Source organism: Paramisgurnus dabryanus, chromosome 20 (assembly GCF_030506205.2).
Source record: "Paramisgurnus dabryanus chromosome 20, PD_genome_1.1, whole genome shotgun sequence".
NCBI lineage: Eukaryota > Metazoa > Chordata > Actinopteri > Cypriniformes > Cobitidae > Paramisgurnus > Paramisgurnus dabryanus.
The window spans coordinates 4,853,257-4,872,236 of record NC_133356.1 but is presented as its reverse complement, the minus strand read 5'-3'; the positions used below and the strand labels follow the sequence as shown (position 1 = coordinate 4,872,236).

Here is an 18,980-nt window from a genome sequence, read left to right as displayed (position 1 = left end):
TGAAAAAAAGTAAGTGAATTGGTAAATTTAAAAAAAAACGCTCTTTACTAAATTTGATCTATATACATTAAGCCGGCCAAGTGAGCATATTCACGTACAAATAATGCAAATTTCATGTGCGAGCGAGCTAACTTAAAATGTTTAAGCACTAGTACGCACGAATAGCGCGATTTATTCGCTTCATTCATGTCTGGTATGAATGCACAATTACAGTTCTGATGTATAACAGAAGGGATCAGAAAAGCTTTTAATTATATAAGTTAATCATTTATATTAGCAAAGAATAAACTTACATAAACAATAAATGTACATAAGTTTTAAATTGTACTTAATCTTTTATTCTTACATAATATAATGCTAAATATTATTATTTAGACAACAATTAATATATCATAAATATAAATTAGTGCATTCAATGCATGATTTAAAATGTTTAAAAAAAATCAGTACCTAAAACATTATTCATATTTAATAATTTATATTATTAATAATGCTATAAAGAGTCTTCTTATTTGTGTGTTTAAAGGGAAGCAGTATGTAGTAGCTGTAGGGTAGGAGGAGTGATGAGGAGGAGGGAGGAGTGTGTGTCAGCTTCTGGTTTCTCAGTCTCACTTCAGAGTAGATTGTGAGATGTTTAACTTAATGTTAACAAGCTAACAAGTTAACATCATTTAGGAATAAGACACAATTACAACTCTGCCTTTACAGCTGGAGATATTGTCAGGAACTTTGGTAACTTTGTGAAAGTTACAGGAGATCAGGACTGATGGATGTATTTTCATCTCTGTGGCTTTGCGCTTATCTCTTTTTGGCTGTACAAGGTAAATATACTCTTGATTGTATTATTTGTTTTCTTGCGCCCCGTCACTACTTTGTTTATTTTTGCTCTGCGTGCGCACGCGACACGGAGTGTCGTCGCATCGCGTATCGCTGTATATTCCTCTCTGAAAACGCGTCTGTTTAATCGCTGTTTGTAAAGACAAGAACGCTTCCTATGAGTTGTCTCTTTTCCGCATGTGAAATCTTGCTTTCTTAAGGCTAAATCAGGCGTGTGTCAACTTGTTTCACCGAAGAAAAAAACTTTTTACGCTACGTGAAAAAAACACGTAAATTCAGTTTGGTATTTACTGGGGTAAACTGCATGTAATTGCAATATATTATAGTAACGTTAATTACTACACTTAATGCGTACAGTACTGCGTAACTATAGTGAATTGTAGTAAATAAATACTAGTATATTTTAATTCTTACTATGGTAAGGTTAAGAACAAGAGGAATCCAGGAATTAATTTACAATAGTAAATACTAAAGCAACCTACCAATATTTTTTTTCATGTGGGCTCTCTCAAACTTCAAACGACTGACTTCCACATCTGTTGCGACTTCAGGGAAACTTAATATGTCAGTTTGCATATGTTTGAGTCATTTCATATTTTTATATAACTGAAAACTATACTACAATGTTAACTATTAACATTAAAAAAATAGTTAGATAAGTACTAAACGGCATATAAATAGTAATAAATTCTTATTATAAGTAAACTCAAGTAAACTTTAAACAGGCTCGTGCCTGTGCATTGGGGAGGCACGTGCAGTTATAAAAACGTCAGCTTAATAAATATTATTGACATAAATTACTTTAGTGAGGTAAATTTTAGCGTAGATATGTACCTAGACAGCACTTCAGACCGATGAAATTTTGCCTCACATTTGTCTCTTATGCAAACTCCCGTGATGTGAGTCTGAGCTTGTGTAAACAGCTTAGCTCATGAATATTAAATACGCAACGTGACGTTTGGACAATACGGCGGTGGGATTGGTTGTAAGTAGTGGACGTTAAAGGGACAGGATAAAATGAAATAAAATTAAACTTTTTTCCTTTTAGTACAAATACGTTATGCATAAGGATAAAAATAAACTGGTGTTGCACAAAATGCGGACAAAATTCGCATACAGGAAAAAAAATCTAAAAAAAATTATGACGCTTCAGTAGAGAAGGCGTGGCTTATGTAGTAAATTGTGATAGGAATATTTATACTGTTGCCATACCTAATTAATATTTGTTAGAAGCATCACATTAAGCCATATGTAGTATTTTTTATTAATAATTATACTAGATTTATTTATTTAAAATAAAAAATCTCTCTTCAATCTTTGAATATTTTGGGTTTATTTTTATTGTTCTTTTGACCCTATTTTGACAGAATTCAAAGAAAAATATTTCAGATCAGTACAAAATAAACAGTGAGGATGTCAAGAGAGTGATCTATATTAAATACATACAATTATAAGGTTATAATAACATATATTAAAAATTATGTTTCTGACCCTTACAAAACCTTGTAATGTCACCATAGCCCAATGATGGTATCAAATAGTAACACTATGGTGTTTTAATATTTACAGTGGCCTTAAATGACTACCATATTTCTATAGATGGCATTTACTTGAGGGTGCTTCAGAAATAAAATGTAAACATGGTCCACAAAGTCCATACTCCATCCACAACACAGCCCTAATAAACCCAGCTTGGAAATACAGTCGATAACCCACAGACAACAGCAGGCCCATCATATTGATTTGTGCCAGTTTTAGAGTATTTGAATGGTTTGAAGTGTAGCTGTTGTAGCCTAGTTTCCAACAGACCGGAGGGTAATGATTTGTTCCCACCATCTCTACTTCCTCATCACAGGAAAACTCTACTAATTTTTCCTAACCAGGCCTGAGAAATGAGCAGCTGTGTGAAACATGAAAAGCATAGTGCATTTGGCATATTGTTAGAAAAGGTAAATAGAGACACAGGAATGATGCCAGATGAAATAGATGGATAGAGACAAGAGGGAGACGGTCCGGATATTGCTCTTGAATTACATTCCTCACCCCATGGTTTCTAAGTCCTTGTAAGGAGATAAATTCACATTGTCTTGTCAAACCGATTAACTGTAAACTGTTTAGGAGAGAAAAATAACAAAGGGTAACAACTTAATGCTCATCTTCAGTAATGAATTTAAACAATCTTCTTACCTCAATATCAAACTTCTATCTGTAAACTCATAGTTATATAAATGAAAACGTAAATTGTGTGGCTTTTGGATTTTCAAAGGTTAATTTGTATGTTCTGTGCTAATAGCATCACTGAACAAAATTGCAATGTTGTTTTGTTTGTTTGAAAAGAGTAAATGAGTCAGATTTCAAAATGTCCGTCATTATTTTTACCACTATCAGCCTACAAATCACAGTGTGTGTTGTGTAATTTACAAGCATGCTCTGAGTCAGCAGACCTAGTTTAAAAAAAAGTTGCACCCCATCCCAGTTCAGCCCACAAATAATATATAATTGTTTTATCTTTTAAAAAATATTAAATGCCTGTAATTTAAACCTTAAACAAACTCTGTGGTTTCAGTATTGCCAAGAGGTCTTGATGAGGTGGTTTCAGGTGAGACGGGACGGTCCCTCACTGTTATCCTCTCTGTGGAGGGGGAGGTTTCTCGCTCCCCCATGGTTTTCATTAACACCGCTAATGAAGTTCTCACACAAACACTGATATACAGAGAAACTCTTAAGTTGAATACACATGGGAGGGAATGGGGGAGAAATTCTTACCTAGTTCACCCCAGAAAGAAAATAAATAATTCATACCCCATGTAACAGTACATTGTATCTTATGGGGCTGCACGATATATAAAATATGAAATACGCAGTAAAATCATTTGAACTATATTAAAATATTTAAAAAAAAAAATGTCTCTGCAACAAGCAAAAGCATTTGATTATACATCATTTTGAAGTAGGCCTAATCAAAACAAACCATTGCAATATGAACATTGCAGTATTTTGATCATTTCAATATATTGCAACCCTCGTATCTAAAGTTTTCACAAAAGCAAACACAAATTGTTCATTTTTGGGTTAATTATTTCTTTGAAAAGATTATATGGGTTTAAAACATGCATTAGATGATACTTATGCATAAAAATGCTTTAATGTGCTTTCAGTCACCTTAGATAAAAGCATGTGTCACATGCATAAACAGAAATGCGATACTACTCTAGAAGTCTGATAAATTCAGTCACAGCCCGTTTGTGGCAGACCTTTGTGTTGACATCACAGACAGGTAAAATAAACACATTTCAAGACAGGTACCCTCAGGCTGAAGACATTTTATTGCCATTTCTCTCTACAAGTCACAGACTTTTAAAAGGAATGTTTGGGGATTAGCTCTGTCAAGAGCATCTGTGGCATGCTTTTCACAGATTATCATTTTATCCTGTCCCCTAGTTTGTAAAAACAAAACAAAAACAGTAATGCATTTACAATGGAGGTCTATTTAAGTTCTTTTCAACCCATTGTTGGGTCAAAATGGACAGACCCAGTTGTGTTAGGTTAAATGAACCCAGGAAATGTTTATATTTGGCCCTACAATGGGTTAAAACAACCCAGCATTTTGAATCGAAACAACTTAGCATAGGTTAAATTACAACCCCCCAAACAGGGTTGGCCTTGTGAAAAAAATTTGTACGGATAAGAAATGCAAGATGCAAACGTCTGCCTTTAAACCCACCTGAATGTTACACCAACCATTTTGGTTTGTGTTTACAAACTAATGCACAAAATCAGATAATGTTCAGAGGTCATCGACATCATGCCACAGAACCAGTAAATTTATCTTAAACCTACTCCTTATTTGTCTTGTAAACTATGTAACTTGTAAACATTTTGTGTTTTTAAACAATTTACATGAGCCTAGCCTCCAAAACATTCACAAAACAATCCTAGCATGCCATTCACCCAAGCGTGACCTAGACCTTAAAAGGGGGGCGTTTATGTCCAGCGTGCCGGGTAGTTTGTAAAACTAGTCACAACAAAGCGGCGTTAAGACTTTTGGCAGCTGCCTACGGGCCGGAGACCTTTCTCACAAGGAGCCGGATAATTATGAACTGATTGGGAATATAAGGACGGATGAGGTTTATAGGAATAATAGGACAGGATTTGAATTGTATTGTGTCTTCAAGAGCCAGGAACAGACACACCTCCCCGAGCAGCTCGTAATCACACAGACGCTGTTTCCTATTGCTCTTCCTGAGAAACACACACATAATTCAGACTACCGATGTCTGCAAGAGTATCTTAAGTAAACAGCCATTTGCACGATGCGCATGGATCTCAAATACACAAACAAGAACATGTTAATGGAGATTGAACAATCATACGTTCCAGCAAACAGTATCTGGGTTATTCATTCGTAAATATGGGACATTTTTATAATACAGACACGAAAAACCGCTGTTTCCTATTTATTTTGTCTTTTTGATAAACTTCCAGCTTTGCTGAATGCATTTCGGTAACAGTTCACTATCAAACAGGGTTTGTATGCAATATGTGGTTAGGGTGTAGGTCTTTATTTGTCCATGACAGGATAGGAAACAAGTCAACAATGAACCCAGCGCCCTATTCTATAAACACACACACATATATACACAATTAAATGACAAAAATGTATTCATAGGACAAACAATAAACCTGTTGCAAATAATGTTAGCAATTAATATCAAATTTAGTCCACCCCTTGTTTATATAAACATTGGTTCAGTGGCGGCCAGTGACTTCTTTTTCGAGGCGCACAATGCGAGGCCCGTCATGTGTGTGACTCATCATGTCAAAATATTTGTTCGGCACGTCATGTGAACCCATGTGCATCGAGCGTCGTGTCAAAATACGTGCCGCTGCAGACGCTTCAAAGGTTTTTTTGTAAGCGTCTATTTTATTATGAACCCTTTCGACCGGGTGTGCCTCATACGTCTTGAAGAGTGAAGCCTCTGGCTCTTTGATCGCCCCCTGGTGGCTGGCTGCAGTACAAGTCATAAACCCCGCCCTCTCCATTCAAACGAATGTGACTGCTATAAATAAAAATTTTTTTTACATTTCCAATAAAAGTTTACGAAAGATGGTCTTGGTACTTTAAGGTAGTTGTAATCGCACTGATATTTATTCAATTGTTCATTTTTGTGATAAGTTTTATTTTAGCTAGTAATTTGATGCTATAGAAACGCGTGTCGTTATGATTGGCGTTGTTGAATTGGGTGCATGAGCATTTAGGCGGAAGTTTTATACTGTGGCTCCGCCTCTGGCTCCACGGACGATTCCTTCTGCGCATACCTTGGCACCAAACTGACGTTTTTACGTATCATGGCGCGACCATGGTCGGACATCTTTAGCTTCAATTCATTACAATAGAAGGAGGTGACGTCGCGTCATCCATCTTTTTTTTTACAGTCTATGCTTTCGACTTGTGTGCAACAGGCACATTTTTTGGCATGATGCGCATGGTTAACATGACGCAACGAACACATATTTTGACATTACGAGCAACACACGACACTCCAAACACATATTTTGAATTTGCGCTCCTTGGAAGAGAAGTCACCAGCCGCAACTGCATTGGTTAGATTTAATTTGAGATTATTCGCTAAAATCTATAAATCCATTTGCTTCTTTTAGTGTTCAATTACATTTTTAATTTCCAATACAATTTTGAAATTAAGAGTGACTAACCTCCCACCCAAACTTTGACACCACCACAAAGCCAAAGTAGTTACATTTTCCACAATCAACCTAAATGCCTTACTTATAGTTATCTCTGCCCAATAAACTGGTAAATGCTGGGTTATTTTCAACACAGGTTGAGTCAAAAAGGGACGAGCCCAGCAGCAGCCCAGGGTTGAAATTAACAACAATAGGTTAAAACAATCTAGCATTCTGGGTTGAAACAACCCAGTATGGTTTACATTACAACCTACTGTAGCGGGCTGGGCCCGTACCTTTTTGACTCAATGCTAGGTTGAAAATAACCCAGAATGTTTTGGAGTATATAGACAGTTTCAGCAGTACCAACAAGCGGCTTACGTAGACCACACGTAACTTCCGGTAAAGTCCGCTAAGAATAAATAACAACAAAGTCCTTTTAAAGTAGTTTATTTATATAACAAGTAGGGATGCACCGAATCCAGGATTCGGATTCGGATTCGGCCGAATACTGGGCTTTTTGACGGGGTTCAGGTTCGGCCGAATCCTAGAATTTTTTTCCACCGAACCGAATCCTAGGCTTGCGCTATGCTGCTCGACGTCACGCGGCCGTTGATTACACACATCGGGTGCTGACGTGGAGATGAGCTTTTTCTTTCGGTGAGCTTTAGGGGCTGGACACACCAAAACTTTTAAACACGGCTGAAAACGCCTTGAGGACACCAAATGCCAGCTGTTTTTCAGCCAAGCGCTTGGTAGCTGTGATGCTTCAGCTGTGAGCCGGTTGGTTGCTGTGGTAATGTCCTGCCCCTCCTCCATTGTAATTGGACGGCCGTGTGAAAACTGACATTGACGAGCGGAGCTTCTCACTCAAAGTTAAATGTAGTTTTCAGCGCGGAGCTGCTTGCTAATTGGAAAAACGAGCGTGTCGCAACGCATCGCTTTCATTATGCATAGGCTTATGGTAATTGTCAAAACAGTTTTCCAACTTGTCATCCTGGCATAATGTACAGTTAAAATTAAATAAAATGAAAAATACATGCTGTGGACGTTGTATAATTCATTAATGTGTTTTACTGTGTTAATGGAATAAGGATGCGAGTAGGATTCGGTATTCGGTTTCGGATTCGGCCGAATCTTAAACGGTGTATTCGGGATTCGGCCGAACCTAAAAAATCTGGATTCGGTGCATCCCTAATAACAAGCAAAATAACCAACACATAGATTACCTAGAAAACCAAAACAGTTGTTATTTTCAACGAGGTATTTGTTCAAGAGTTCATTTAGCAACTAGTCAGACCAATAAACCAATAAACCCAATTCCGACCAGACGCTTAATCGCGTCATCGCATGTGCGTCCGATGAAACCATCTATAGGGCATATTTTTAAACTCTGAATATTATAACCTTAAGTAAAATTGGTCAAATTTACAGTATGTAAATGCTTCATTTCACTTTTCTATAATTTTCCATATTTTTTATCCATTTTCTCTCCAGCGATTGGAGAGCGCCATTCTCCAACTTTGTCTGCTCCCCATCGGCAATACGTATGTCCTGTTGGGGCCAACGTCACTTTAACATGTTACCAGTCTGGATCCGTAACTCACCCGGAGGACAAACATCCGCACACCTGGGTCTTTACGTCTAACATCAACGAGCACTGTCACAATGGCTTACACCCGCGTGGGACAGGTGCCAACAACCGCTCACTCGGTGTAGAATACAAGTGGGATGGGCATCTCTTCTCCATCACCCTGCAGAACATCAAGCAGAACGACCAGGGTAGATACTGCTGCCGGCTTTTGGACATCCAGACCAAGAAACACAAAACCGAGGTGGAGGCCCATAACTACATCTTACTGACTGTGATGCCAGGTAAGTGAACAAGTAGAGAGATCAGGTTTGGCATTGACATATTTTTTGTTCCTCTGTGATTTTAACATTGCATGTATCCACAGCTCACAACGGCAGTCTGAAATGTTCAGAGTTGGTCCAGAATTCTTCAGAAGGTACGTTCAACATGATATATCAACAAAATATCCACTGAAAGATAGTATCTTCCAGCTGGTGTAAGAAACATATGCGTGTGTCAGCGTGAAATGATTTTTCAGTTTTTTGTTTATTTCGGCTGATCTGTGTTACGAACGCAAAGCAGTAATATAAAATGTGCTTCTGAAAGATGGGACGATCACACCAAATGCGTTTAAAATGCGCCTGGAAACGCAAGGCAGCCACACTGCCTTTTTTTGGTCACTTTAAAGAAAGAGCAATGCGACGCGGCTTTTTATAGTGCTAGGCAACCACCACGGCAGCTGTCCTGTCAATTAAATATTGAAGCGTGGTCAAAACAGGTAGAGGAAGTAAACTGTTACCTACAATCCGTGTGTTTGTTGTGGTCCAAAAAAAGTTATTTAAGTTTGAAACGATAACTCGCATCATCGGGATACTTTGAGATTCGTACCGTTGCATATCGTTAACATGTTCTAACACACCAAAGGAAATGTAAAATCGTGAAATCGGAAAATAGGTGCTCTTTAAGCATTTTTGCAATCATGGTTTGTTTTTCTCTTTCAGATGCCCTGGCTGAAGGTCTGGCTATCGCAGCCTGCATCGCTTTTATTCTGTGTCTCCCACTCATACTAATGCTGGTTTACAGACAAAGACAAGCAGTCGGCCAGCGCAGACGTGAGTACGCTCACAAATTTACTCATGCATTACTCACACACTCATTCTGACCTACATTGTGTGTTCGATTGTGGTACACACATCCTACACAGCGCTGCATGAGTTGCAGATGGGTGAATGCAACAAGTGCACTAATTGTTTTATAGAGACTGAGTTTCCTTTCCCACTGTGACCCATTTCCTGTTCCTGTTTTTCCCAGGTGCACACGAGCTGGTGCGCATGGACAGGTGAGTGTCCAAAATCAAATGTGAACATGTTCACAGTACATTGTTATAATTTTTTTAAATAAAAAATATCTGGTATTACCATAATACAGCGAATAAGTTTTTGTAATATATGTTATTCTTGTTGGTGTTTCAACTACAATTCATATTACTGTACTACAACAAATAAATGCAAAATGAATACAAATATAAATTTGTAAATCGTTGAATTCGAGTTTGCGTCTATTCACGTCTTTGCATTGACTTTGTATGTAATCTACTCATGCAAATTGTTAAATTCAAGTTTGTGTCTATTCGCGTCTTTGCATTGACTTTGTATGTAATCTACTCACGCAAATTGTTAAATTCAAGTTTGTGTCTATTCGCGTCTTTGCATTGACTTTGTATGTAATCTACTCACGCAAATTGTTGAATTCGAATTCGTGTCTATTCATGTCTTTGCATAGACTTTGTATGTAATCTACTCGCGCAAATCATTTAATTCGAGTTTGCATCTATTCGCGGTTTTTCATTGACATTGTATGTAATCTACTCACGCAAATCGTTGAATTCGAGTTCACGTCTATTTGGGACTTTGCATGCAATCTACTCGCGCAAATCGTTGAATTCAAGTTTGTGTCTATTCGCGTCTTTGCATTGGGTTTGTATGTAATCTACTCACGCAAATTGTTGAATTTGAATTCGTGTCTATTCATGTCTTTGCATTGACTTTGTATATAATCTACTCGCGCAAATCATTGAATTCGAGTTTGCATCTATTTGTGTCTTTGCATCGACTTTGTATGTAATCTACTCACGCAAATCGTTGAATTCGAGTTCGCGTCTATTTGTGTCTTTGCATTGACATTGTATGTAATCTACTTGTGCAAATCATTGAATTCGAGTTTGCATCTATTTGTGTCTTTGCATCGACTTTGTATGTAATCTACTCACGCAAATCGTTGAATTCGAGTTCGCGTCTATTTGTGTCTTTGCATTGACTTTGTATGTAATCTACTCGCGCAAAACGTTGAATTCGAGTTCGTGTCTATTCACGTCTTTGGATTGACTTTGTATGTAATCTACTCGCGCAAATCGTTGAATTTCGAGTTCGCGTTTATTCATGTCTTTGCATTGACTTTGTATGTAATCTACTTGCGCAAATCGTTGAATTTGACTTCACGTATATTTGCGTCTTTGCATTGACTTTGTATGTAATCTACTCGTGCAAATCTTTGAATTAGAGTTTGCGTCTATTCACGTCTTTGCATTGACTTTGTATGTAATCTACTCGCGCAAATTGTTGAATTTGAGTTTGCATCTATTCATGACTTTGCATTGGCTTTGTATGTAATCTACTTGCGCAAATCTTAGAATTTGAGTTCACGTCTATTCGGGACTTTGCATGTAATCTACTCGCGCAAATCGTTGAATTCAAGTTTGTGTCTATTTGCGTCTTTGCATTGACTTTGTTTGTAATCTACTCACGCAAATATTTGAATTTGAATTCGTGTCTATTCATGTCTTTGCATTGACTTTGTATGTAATCTACGTTGAATTCGAGTTTGCGTCTATTCGCGGCTTTGCATTGACTTTGTATGTAATCTACTCGCGCAAATCGTTGAATTCGAGTTTGCGTCTATTCACGTCTTTGCATTGACTTTGTATGTAATCTACTCGGGCAAATCGTTGAATTCGAGTTCGCATCTATTCGCGTCTTTGAATTGACTTTGTATGTAATCTACTCGGGCAAATCGTTGAATTTGAGTTTGCGTCTATTCACGGCTTTGCATTGACTTTGTATGTAATCTACTCGTGCAAATAATTGAATTCGCGTTTGGATTGTAAGCCCTATTAGGCCACCACCACCAAAAAAGTTTTAATGTCCATGCATATTCATTAAGATACAAACAGAAAATACAGGAAATATGGACACAAAATTTACAGAACTATATGTCTTCTTCAGGCATCAGTCAGTATTTAGTGTGACCTATCCTGGCATGAAACACATATTAAGCTTTTTTGAGCTGAAACTTTTATACTGTTTTTAATACTACATACAAATTTCCTGTATTTTCTGGTTGTATTTTAATAAAGAAACTGAGAAATAATTATATATGACCACTTTTGTGCAGATCTTTGCACAGTACTGTATGCAAAAATTTGTTCTTCACAAATCTATGCATTACTTCACATAATTGTGTGAAAACCCATCTAAAATAATGTTTTGTGAGTTACTTTTTATATAAAATCCAGAATTTCGACATAACGTAGAGACCATTCAGTGAAAATATAATCTTGATATCTTTAAAGCTCTCATAACACACGCTGTTTCTGCATCTTGATGCTAATGTAAACCCTGGTTGGATAAGAATTTAAAGTTGGATATGAAGATGAAATCTGACGCATTTAGCTTAAAAAGTGAACTTTCCCAACACTGAAAAGGACTATATTATTGTTGGTTCTTTATAGTTGTTTACCGGAAGTTACGTATGTTCCACAAAAGCCATTTGTTTATGTTGTTACTGCTGAAACCGTCTTTTCATTTACTCATATTTTCCCTTCTTCATCTCTCTCTCTAGTGCGCAGGGACATGAAAATGCAGTGTTTGCTGTCGATTCTCCCGAGCCTAAACCCCGGACCGTATCCCAAATAATGCGTCAGTCATCGGAAACAGGACGCCACCTCTTGTCAGACCCTGGAACTCCGTTTTCCCCCATACAAGGAGACGTCTTCTTCTCTGTGCAGGGTAAGGCACACAAAGTCTCACATAAAACTGTAACCCAACTCCAGCTAGACGTCTGTCACTTTTCACTAAGCTACAAGAAACATCTGGAGTCTAAACACACAACTAGACACAAAATGTCTATGCTGCTTACACAAATGCACACATACACTACATGAAACAGTCATTTATTATTCAATTGCTTTACAAGGCTTCAGTAAGTACATGCTGTACACGAACACACAGCTCCTCTTATTTAACCTTTAGCTCAGCGGAATTTACAGAATGTCAGTTTCCCCTTTTCTCCCCCGTTTCTCAACACTCATTTCTGCTTCTCTGACGAGTGACGAGAAACTGGATTCTGAGAAATTAAGTGTTTGTGTGTGTGCGACTTTCATGTGTGTTACATTACACACATGACCTATGGCACGTACATAAGCAGTTCTGTCTTACCAGTGATAAGACACAGAATAAGAATATCCGCAACCCATTTTAGTTCAGTGTGACACATTAAACATGATTTTAAGCTGGTATTTACAGGTATATATAGATCAGGTATATAAATTAAGAGAGCGAATAGGGTCAAGTTTTTAGTTTCATGTTGACTTTAAGGATAAGTAAAGTAATGTAGTGGTTTCAGTTTTCAATGGCATGCTTTTATACCAGTTAACTGGGTTCAAACCCATGACATTTTGTGCTACCTTTTTCTGCTACTATTTGTGGTGCAATAAACATTTATGTATCGTACGCTTTCTTTTCCAGAACCCATTCCTGAGTCTCCAAACCTACTTCTTGATTAAGTAATGTTCACTCCCAGGAATGCCTGGTGCTTCTTCCTTCTGTATACCATCATGCATCTATCTTCCTGTTTCCTGCAAGGATGATTAGGAGTGACCCCTAAAACCAGGAGATTTCAACTGCTTTGGTGCCCACTATCTGGTGATTTCTGCCCAGCGATGTGAAGGACAATCCATAACTTGGTGCAACCATGATTCCAAGAGATGTCGAGGAGATTTGTGCTGAACGTTTTTAAAGCGTCACGTTGTTTGTGGCTTTGTACCTGCACTTAAACAACTATTTCTTTTTTGATCATAATCATGATCATAATTTTTCTATCATCCTCTCTTCAATCTTTCTGTGCTGAAATACATGTTCATCCTCTATCTTATCTTCTGTCAGAGATGGATCTCGTTCACATGTGTACTCTGCAGCCACATTCACTTAAAAAAACTGTTAAACTGCAGTCAAATTACTTTTCATATAAACAAACCACTCTGCTATTTACACATACAACTTCTAATTCTACTACTAAAATATGTGTTACATTTTCAGGAAAGGCTGTATGTGTGTGAAATAATGTAGAGCTTCAGCCTCCCTGTATCTCAGTGTCTCAATACTCAGTATCTCAGTCTACCAGTAACTTAAGTGTCGCAGTTTCCCAGGATCTCAGTCTCCCAGTATCTCAGTCTCCCAGTAACTCAGTGTCTCAGTTTCCCAGTTACTCAGTGTCTCAGTCTCCCAGTATCTCAGTCTCCCAGTAACTCATTGTCTCAGCCTCGCAATAACTCAGTATCTCAGTCTCCCAATAACTCAGTGTTTCAGCCTCCCAGTAACTCAGTGTCTCGGTTTCCCAGTTACTCTGTGTATCAGTTTCCCAGTAACTCAGTGTCTCAGTCTCCCAGTATCTCAGTCTCCCAGTAACTTAGTGTCTCAGTTTCCCAGTTACTAAGTGTCTCAGTCTCACAGTATCTCAGTCTCACAGTAACTCAGTGTCTCAGTTTCCCAGTTACTCAGTGTCTCAGTTTCCCAGTAACTCAGTGTCTCAGTCTCCCAGTATCCCTCAGTTTCCCAAGTTTACCAGTAACTCAGTGTCTCAGTCTCGCAGTATCTCAGTCTCCCAGTAACTCAGTGTCTCAGTCTCCCAGTATCTTAGTCCCCCTGTATCTCAGTGACTCAATACTCAGTATCCCAGCAACTCATTGTCTCCGTCTCCCTGAAATTTTAGTGTCTCAGTCCCTTTGTATGTCAGTCCCCCCGTATCTCAGTGCCTCAATCTCAGTATCTCAGTCTCCCAGTAGCTCAGTGTCTCAGTTTCCTGCCTCAATACTCAGTATCTCAGTCTCCTAGTAACTCATTGTCTCAGTCTCGCTGTATTTCAGTGTCTCAGTCCTCAGTACCTGTATCTCATTCTCCCTGTATATTAATGTATTATTACTCAGTATCTCAGTCTCCCTGTATATTAATGTAGTATTACTCAGTATCTCAGTCTCCCTGTATCTCAGTATCTCAATACTTAGTGTCTCAGTATCCCTCAGTTATCCTTTACCACCGAAACGGTGCTGATATTGATGCTCAGCTAGGGATTCGTTTTGGGAACTTATTATAACGTTAAAGGTAATTTAATTCAGTGTCTTTATTGAACGGGGATAGATTGAGCACCAGCACTGCATCAGTGGTAAAAAGATCTAACACCATCTCAGCTTGAGACCCGCCGAGAAAAGTGGGGCTGTTTTAAAGCCTCTCGTGGTGAGTGCGGATCTGTTGTGGTGCTTTTATCAGGTATGTAGTTTACAGTATGCCATGCACTCTCACAGAGTTTGTGCAATTTCTTTTGGTAAATGTTTTATCGGTGACAATCAAACCAGTGTCACTTTTTACCATGTATGGTTAAAAGGCCACATCAAGGACACATAAAAAGGAGATTTTGTATATTTTATATCTTTTTTACATGTGGGAATGTGTGTGCTTGTGCAGACAAGTGTGTTTTTTTTTTTACTTTCAGCTGGACTGTAATGTAGATTGAAAAAAGCAAAGCACTGGTAAACTATTTCAAGAAGCTTAAAAGTTTAAATTCACTGCCATACAGAGTGCCAAAACTTTGCTTTTTTTCTAAATGAATGAATGGAAGGGATGGATGGATCTTAGGTGAATGTCTGCAAATTTGCTTTGTAAATATGCTTATGAAAATGCCACTTTACCACTTTGTATATTTTAAGTTGTATATTCGAGATTGATTTCTGTGTTCCTGTACAATGTTCATACCATATATGATGTAGCTCAAGTGATAATGCTGTGCAATATGATTCAACTGCTGATACAATCAAAATTATTTGCTTATATGTCTTTTAAAAAAAATAAAACAAGATTTTAAGTTCTCATAAAAGCTGCGAGTCATTGAGCTTTGTTTTTTACATATGATCGTACTGATCCATGCAACACAGGAACTGTCTGAGACAGGTAACCGATGAGCGATGGGGCCCTTTAAACAACCATGAGGAACTTAGACAGCAAAGGCCCAAAAATCACAAATGGTGAAATGGCGAGCTGCCTGTGAGGTTCTGAACATGTTTTTGAGAGTGCAACTTCCTGTTTCAAAAGTAAGGCAGATTGTGGTTTCCTGTTTTTGTTGCACATTGACTTTTAAAGGAGCAAATACAGTGTTTTATGTGTAGTGTCAAGAAAAAAACTACACATCATGATGGGAGGAGCAAATGAAGAAAGTTGACTTTCTTAAAATATTGAAATACCCTGGTGTGTGATTGGTGTTTGATTTGATTGGTGTTTGATTGACTTTAAAGTAATAGTTCACCCAAATTTTTAATTGCTGTCATAATATATGAACATAAAGCGAATAATTTGATACTAAAGGGGACATATCATGAAAATCTTACTTTTTCCATGTTTAAGTGCTATAATTGTGTCCCCAATGCTTCTATCAACCTAAAAAACATAAAAAAGAACAACCCAGTAAGCATGTGAAAAAATAGGTCATCCAGATTCGGCCCCCCCTGTGATGTCAAAAGGGGATCCTAAATTAATAAAACCACCCCTTAATCTGCATCCAACCACGGCACTTCCATTTAGTGCAGTAAGAGAGAAAATAATTGACAGCACAATTAAGTTTAAATTTCATCAAACCATCATTATGTCCATAATTTGCATTTCATCAGCTCATTTGCATATAAAGAGCCACACCCAAAAGCTTATGCACCTAAGTGGCAATTTTAACATACTATTATAAATTATCTATGGGTATTTTGAGCTAAACCTTCACATACACACTCTGGTGACAACGAAGACCTATTTTACATCTTAAAAAAGTAATAGTACAAGAATGCAAAGTCGGCAACACCAAAGCTCCAAAAGTATCAAAAAAATTTATTTTAAAAACTGTTGCATGGCGTTGTAATTTTTAAAGGGAGTCATGTATGAAGAAAATACAGTTAAAATATGGCATAACATAAATATCGCTAAATCTCATTGGTTCTTGCCTGTCTTGAGACAAAATATGCAAATGATAACTAGTGACGACAGAAGCAAGGATCAATGAGATTCAACGTTATCCACATACAGCTGAATTGAATTGTATGTTGCCATGGATACATGATAAATTGATCGCTAAATAAGGACAAAATATTAAATGTTTTCTTTTACAAACATGTTGTTTCACTTGAGAAGACATGTATTAAGTCATTTGGATTACTTTAAAGGATTAGTCCAGATATTTTATTCACCACCATCTCAACCAAAATGTTGATGTCTTTCTTTGTTAAGTCGAGAAGAAATTATGTTTTTTTTAGGAAAACCTTTCAGGATTTTTCTAATTTTAATGGACTTTATTACACGGCTCTCTGGAATGCTTGATTCTGATTGGTCAGTTGAGACATTTGCAGGTTCGTTCTTTTCAAATAATAACCGCTCCAAAATAATAACGCATAGCCGGACTACTTTCACGAGTAAAATCGCTCCGCGCCAATAAAGATCAATAAAGATTACTGTCTGTTTGGCGCCATCTTGTGACAAACACTCGACAACCACAACAAGACACAGACAGCTTACTGAGACTGAACTTGACAAAATAGAGCATGACAGCTACGAAGCCAACACACAAAAAAATACAGAATGGGCATTAAAACTTCTCAAAGACTGGCTAAAAGAGAAAAAATGGAGACAAGTATGAAGCAGAGGATCTTAATAAGGTATTACGATCATTTTATGCATCGGTGCAAAGTTTCGCGGAAGGATAAAAATGTTAATTTAAAACAAATATGCCAATAAAATGTTTCAAATTCATATTCATGTCCAGTTTTTTTTCTTATGTGGCAAGTAGCCGTGTAATAAGCGGGATAATGTAGAGGCAGCCGGTAGTTATTGGGAAATAAGCCCCTTCAGTGTGATACAAGACCCTCCGCTTCGCGTCGGGTCCTGATCACACTGTCGGGGCTTATTTCCCAATAACTACCGGCTGCCTCTACATTATCCCTTACTTAATGGATACCAACACTTAACAGTTTTAATGTAGTACAAAAATTGCAGTTTCAAAGGACTCTAAACGATCCCAAACGAGACATAAGGGTCCTATCTAGCGAAACGATTGTCATTTTTGGCAAGAAAAATAAAAAATATGCACTTTTAAAGGAGCATTTCACCCGTAGAAACATTAATCTTTATTGAAAGTGTGTCATATTTGTAGTCGAAATATAACCTACATTTTGAATTTGGTGCCTACCTGACCGAGAAAAGGGGTGTTTGTAGTCTCAGCCCCTCAATAAAAATATTGGACTTCCTGCTTTCAATGATACAAAATGATGATTTTTACATCATTGAAAGAAGGAAGTGCAACACTGAAATCTGTATTTCTCCTGTCTCAGCCGCAACTGGGGAAATGATGCACGACCATTCAAAAACATGACTGGGGTTCTAACTATACAAAGCTTTATGCAAATGGGTGAAGTGTCCCTTTAAACCACATCTTCTCATCATGCTCGGGTCGTGTGACGCACCAGCGCGACTTCACATAATACGTCATCACGTCAAGAGGTCATGGATGACGTATGCGAAACTACGCCCCAGTGTTTACAAGTGTGGAGAAAGAGGACCGTTCCTACGTTGTTGTCTCTGGAATGATACTAATTAATGTCTTTGTGTCAGTTTATTGTTTAAAATGGTCCGCAAATGTGCATTTCATATATGTAACACATGACCTTTCGACGTCATTACGCAATAACGTGAGGTCACGCTGGCGAGTCACAGGACCTGATGAAGATGTGGTGTAAAAGTGCATATATTTTATTTTTATTCTTATGTCTCATTTGGGATCATTTAGAGTCCTTTGACACTGCAATTTTAAACTGCATTAAAACTTTTAAGTGTTGGGGTCCATTAAAATGAGAAAAATTCTGGAATGTTTTCCTCAAAAACATAATTTCTTCTTAACTGAACAAAGAAAGACATTGACATTTCGGATGACATGGTGGTGAGTAAATTATCTGGATATTTTTTATAAAGAAAATTGACTAATCTTTTAATGATGGATGTACATGCTTTTTGGATCTTCAACACGTTAAGCTTTATATAACATGATAACATGATGCAATTTTAGTATACAATTATTTGTGTTCAAATGTAGAAATCTGGGATGGCATGAGCGTGAGTAAATAATGGGAACTTTCATATTTGGGTGAACTATTCCTTTAAACACAGTGTGTGTACACTTACTGATAAAGACGGCGTTCCGTCATCCTCCACCGTCACACTTAGCGTGTACTGCTGTTGTTTCTCTCTGTCAGGAGGTGAAGGGCGAGTCACTATCTCTCCTGTCATACGGTCCATTCTGAAGGTCAGGTCCTGGTTCCCGCCAGTGATGTAGTACGACAGCATGGCATTGGGTCCAATGTCACGGTCTGTCGCTACGACACGCAACACTGCGGTACCGCCCCCCACATTCTGAAACACACACATGGACAAAGGAAAAGAAAAAATATCAATCAAATTATTAAGGGGGACATATGATGCAAAATATGTCTGGACGTAAATGTGTGTTGGCAGTGTGTGAACACATTAAC

The 18,980-nt window shown here is 37.7% G+C and overlaps 2 protein-coding genes across 2 annotated transcripts in view; one reads left to right on the top strand and one right to left on the bottom strand.

Moving 5' to 3' along the window:
- Positions 1-18,980, bottom strand: part of cdh23 (cadherin-related 23) — a 373,711-nt gene that overhangs the window by 81,456 nt on the left and 273,275 nt on the right. The window contains exon 37 of the mRNA XM_065296107.1: positions 18,634-18,861. Coding sequence (XP_065152179.1) covers positions 18,634-18,861 — 228 coding nt within the window. The remainder of the gene's footprint in view (positions 1-18,633; positions 18,862-18,980) is intronic.
- On the top strand, positions 606-15,298 carry vsir (V-set immunoregulatory receptor). Its single transcript, XM_065296108.1, has 7 exons — positions 606-821; positions 8,020-8,397; positions 8,481-8,531; positions 9,097-9,207; positions 9,407-9,434; positions 11,993-12,159; positions 12,898-15,298. The coding sequence occupies exons 1-7, from the start codon at positions 767-769 to the stop codon at positions 12,933-12,935; spliced, it is 828 nt and encodes a 275-aa protein (XP_065152180.1). The 5' UTR covers positions 606-766; the 3' UTR covers positions 12,936-15,298.

Coding starts and splice junctions, on each gene's coding strand:
- vsir (XM_065296108.1), top strand. CDS start 767: ATGGATGTATTTTCATCTCTGTGGCTTTGCGCTTATCTCTTTTTGGCT. Junction 8,532..9,096: donor GGTCCAGAATTCTTCAGAAG/GTACGTTCAACA, acceptor TTTCTCTTTCAG/ATGCCCTGGCTGAAGGTCTG. Junction 9,435..11,992: donor GAGCTGGTGCGCATGGACAG/GTGAGTGTCCAA, acceptor CTCTCTCTCTAG/TGCGCAGGGACATGAAAATG.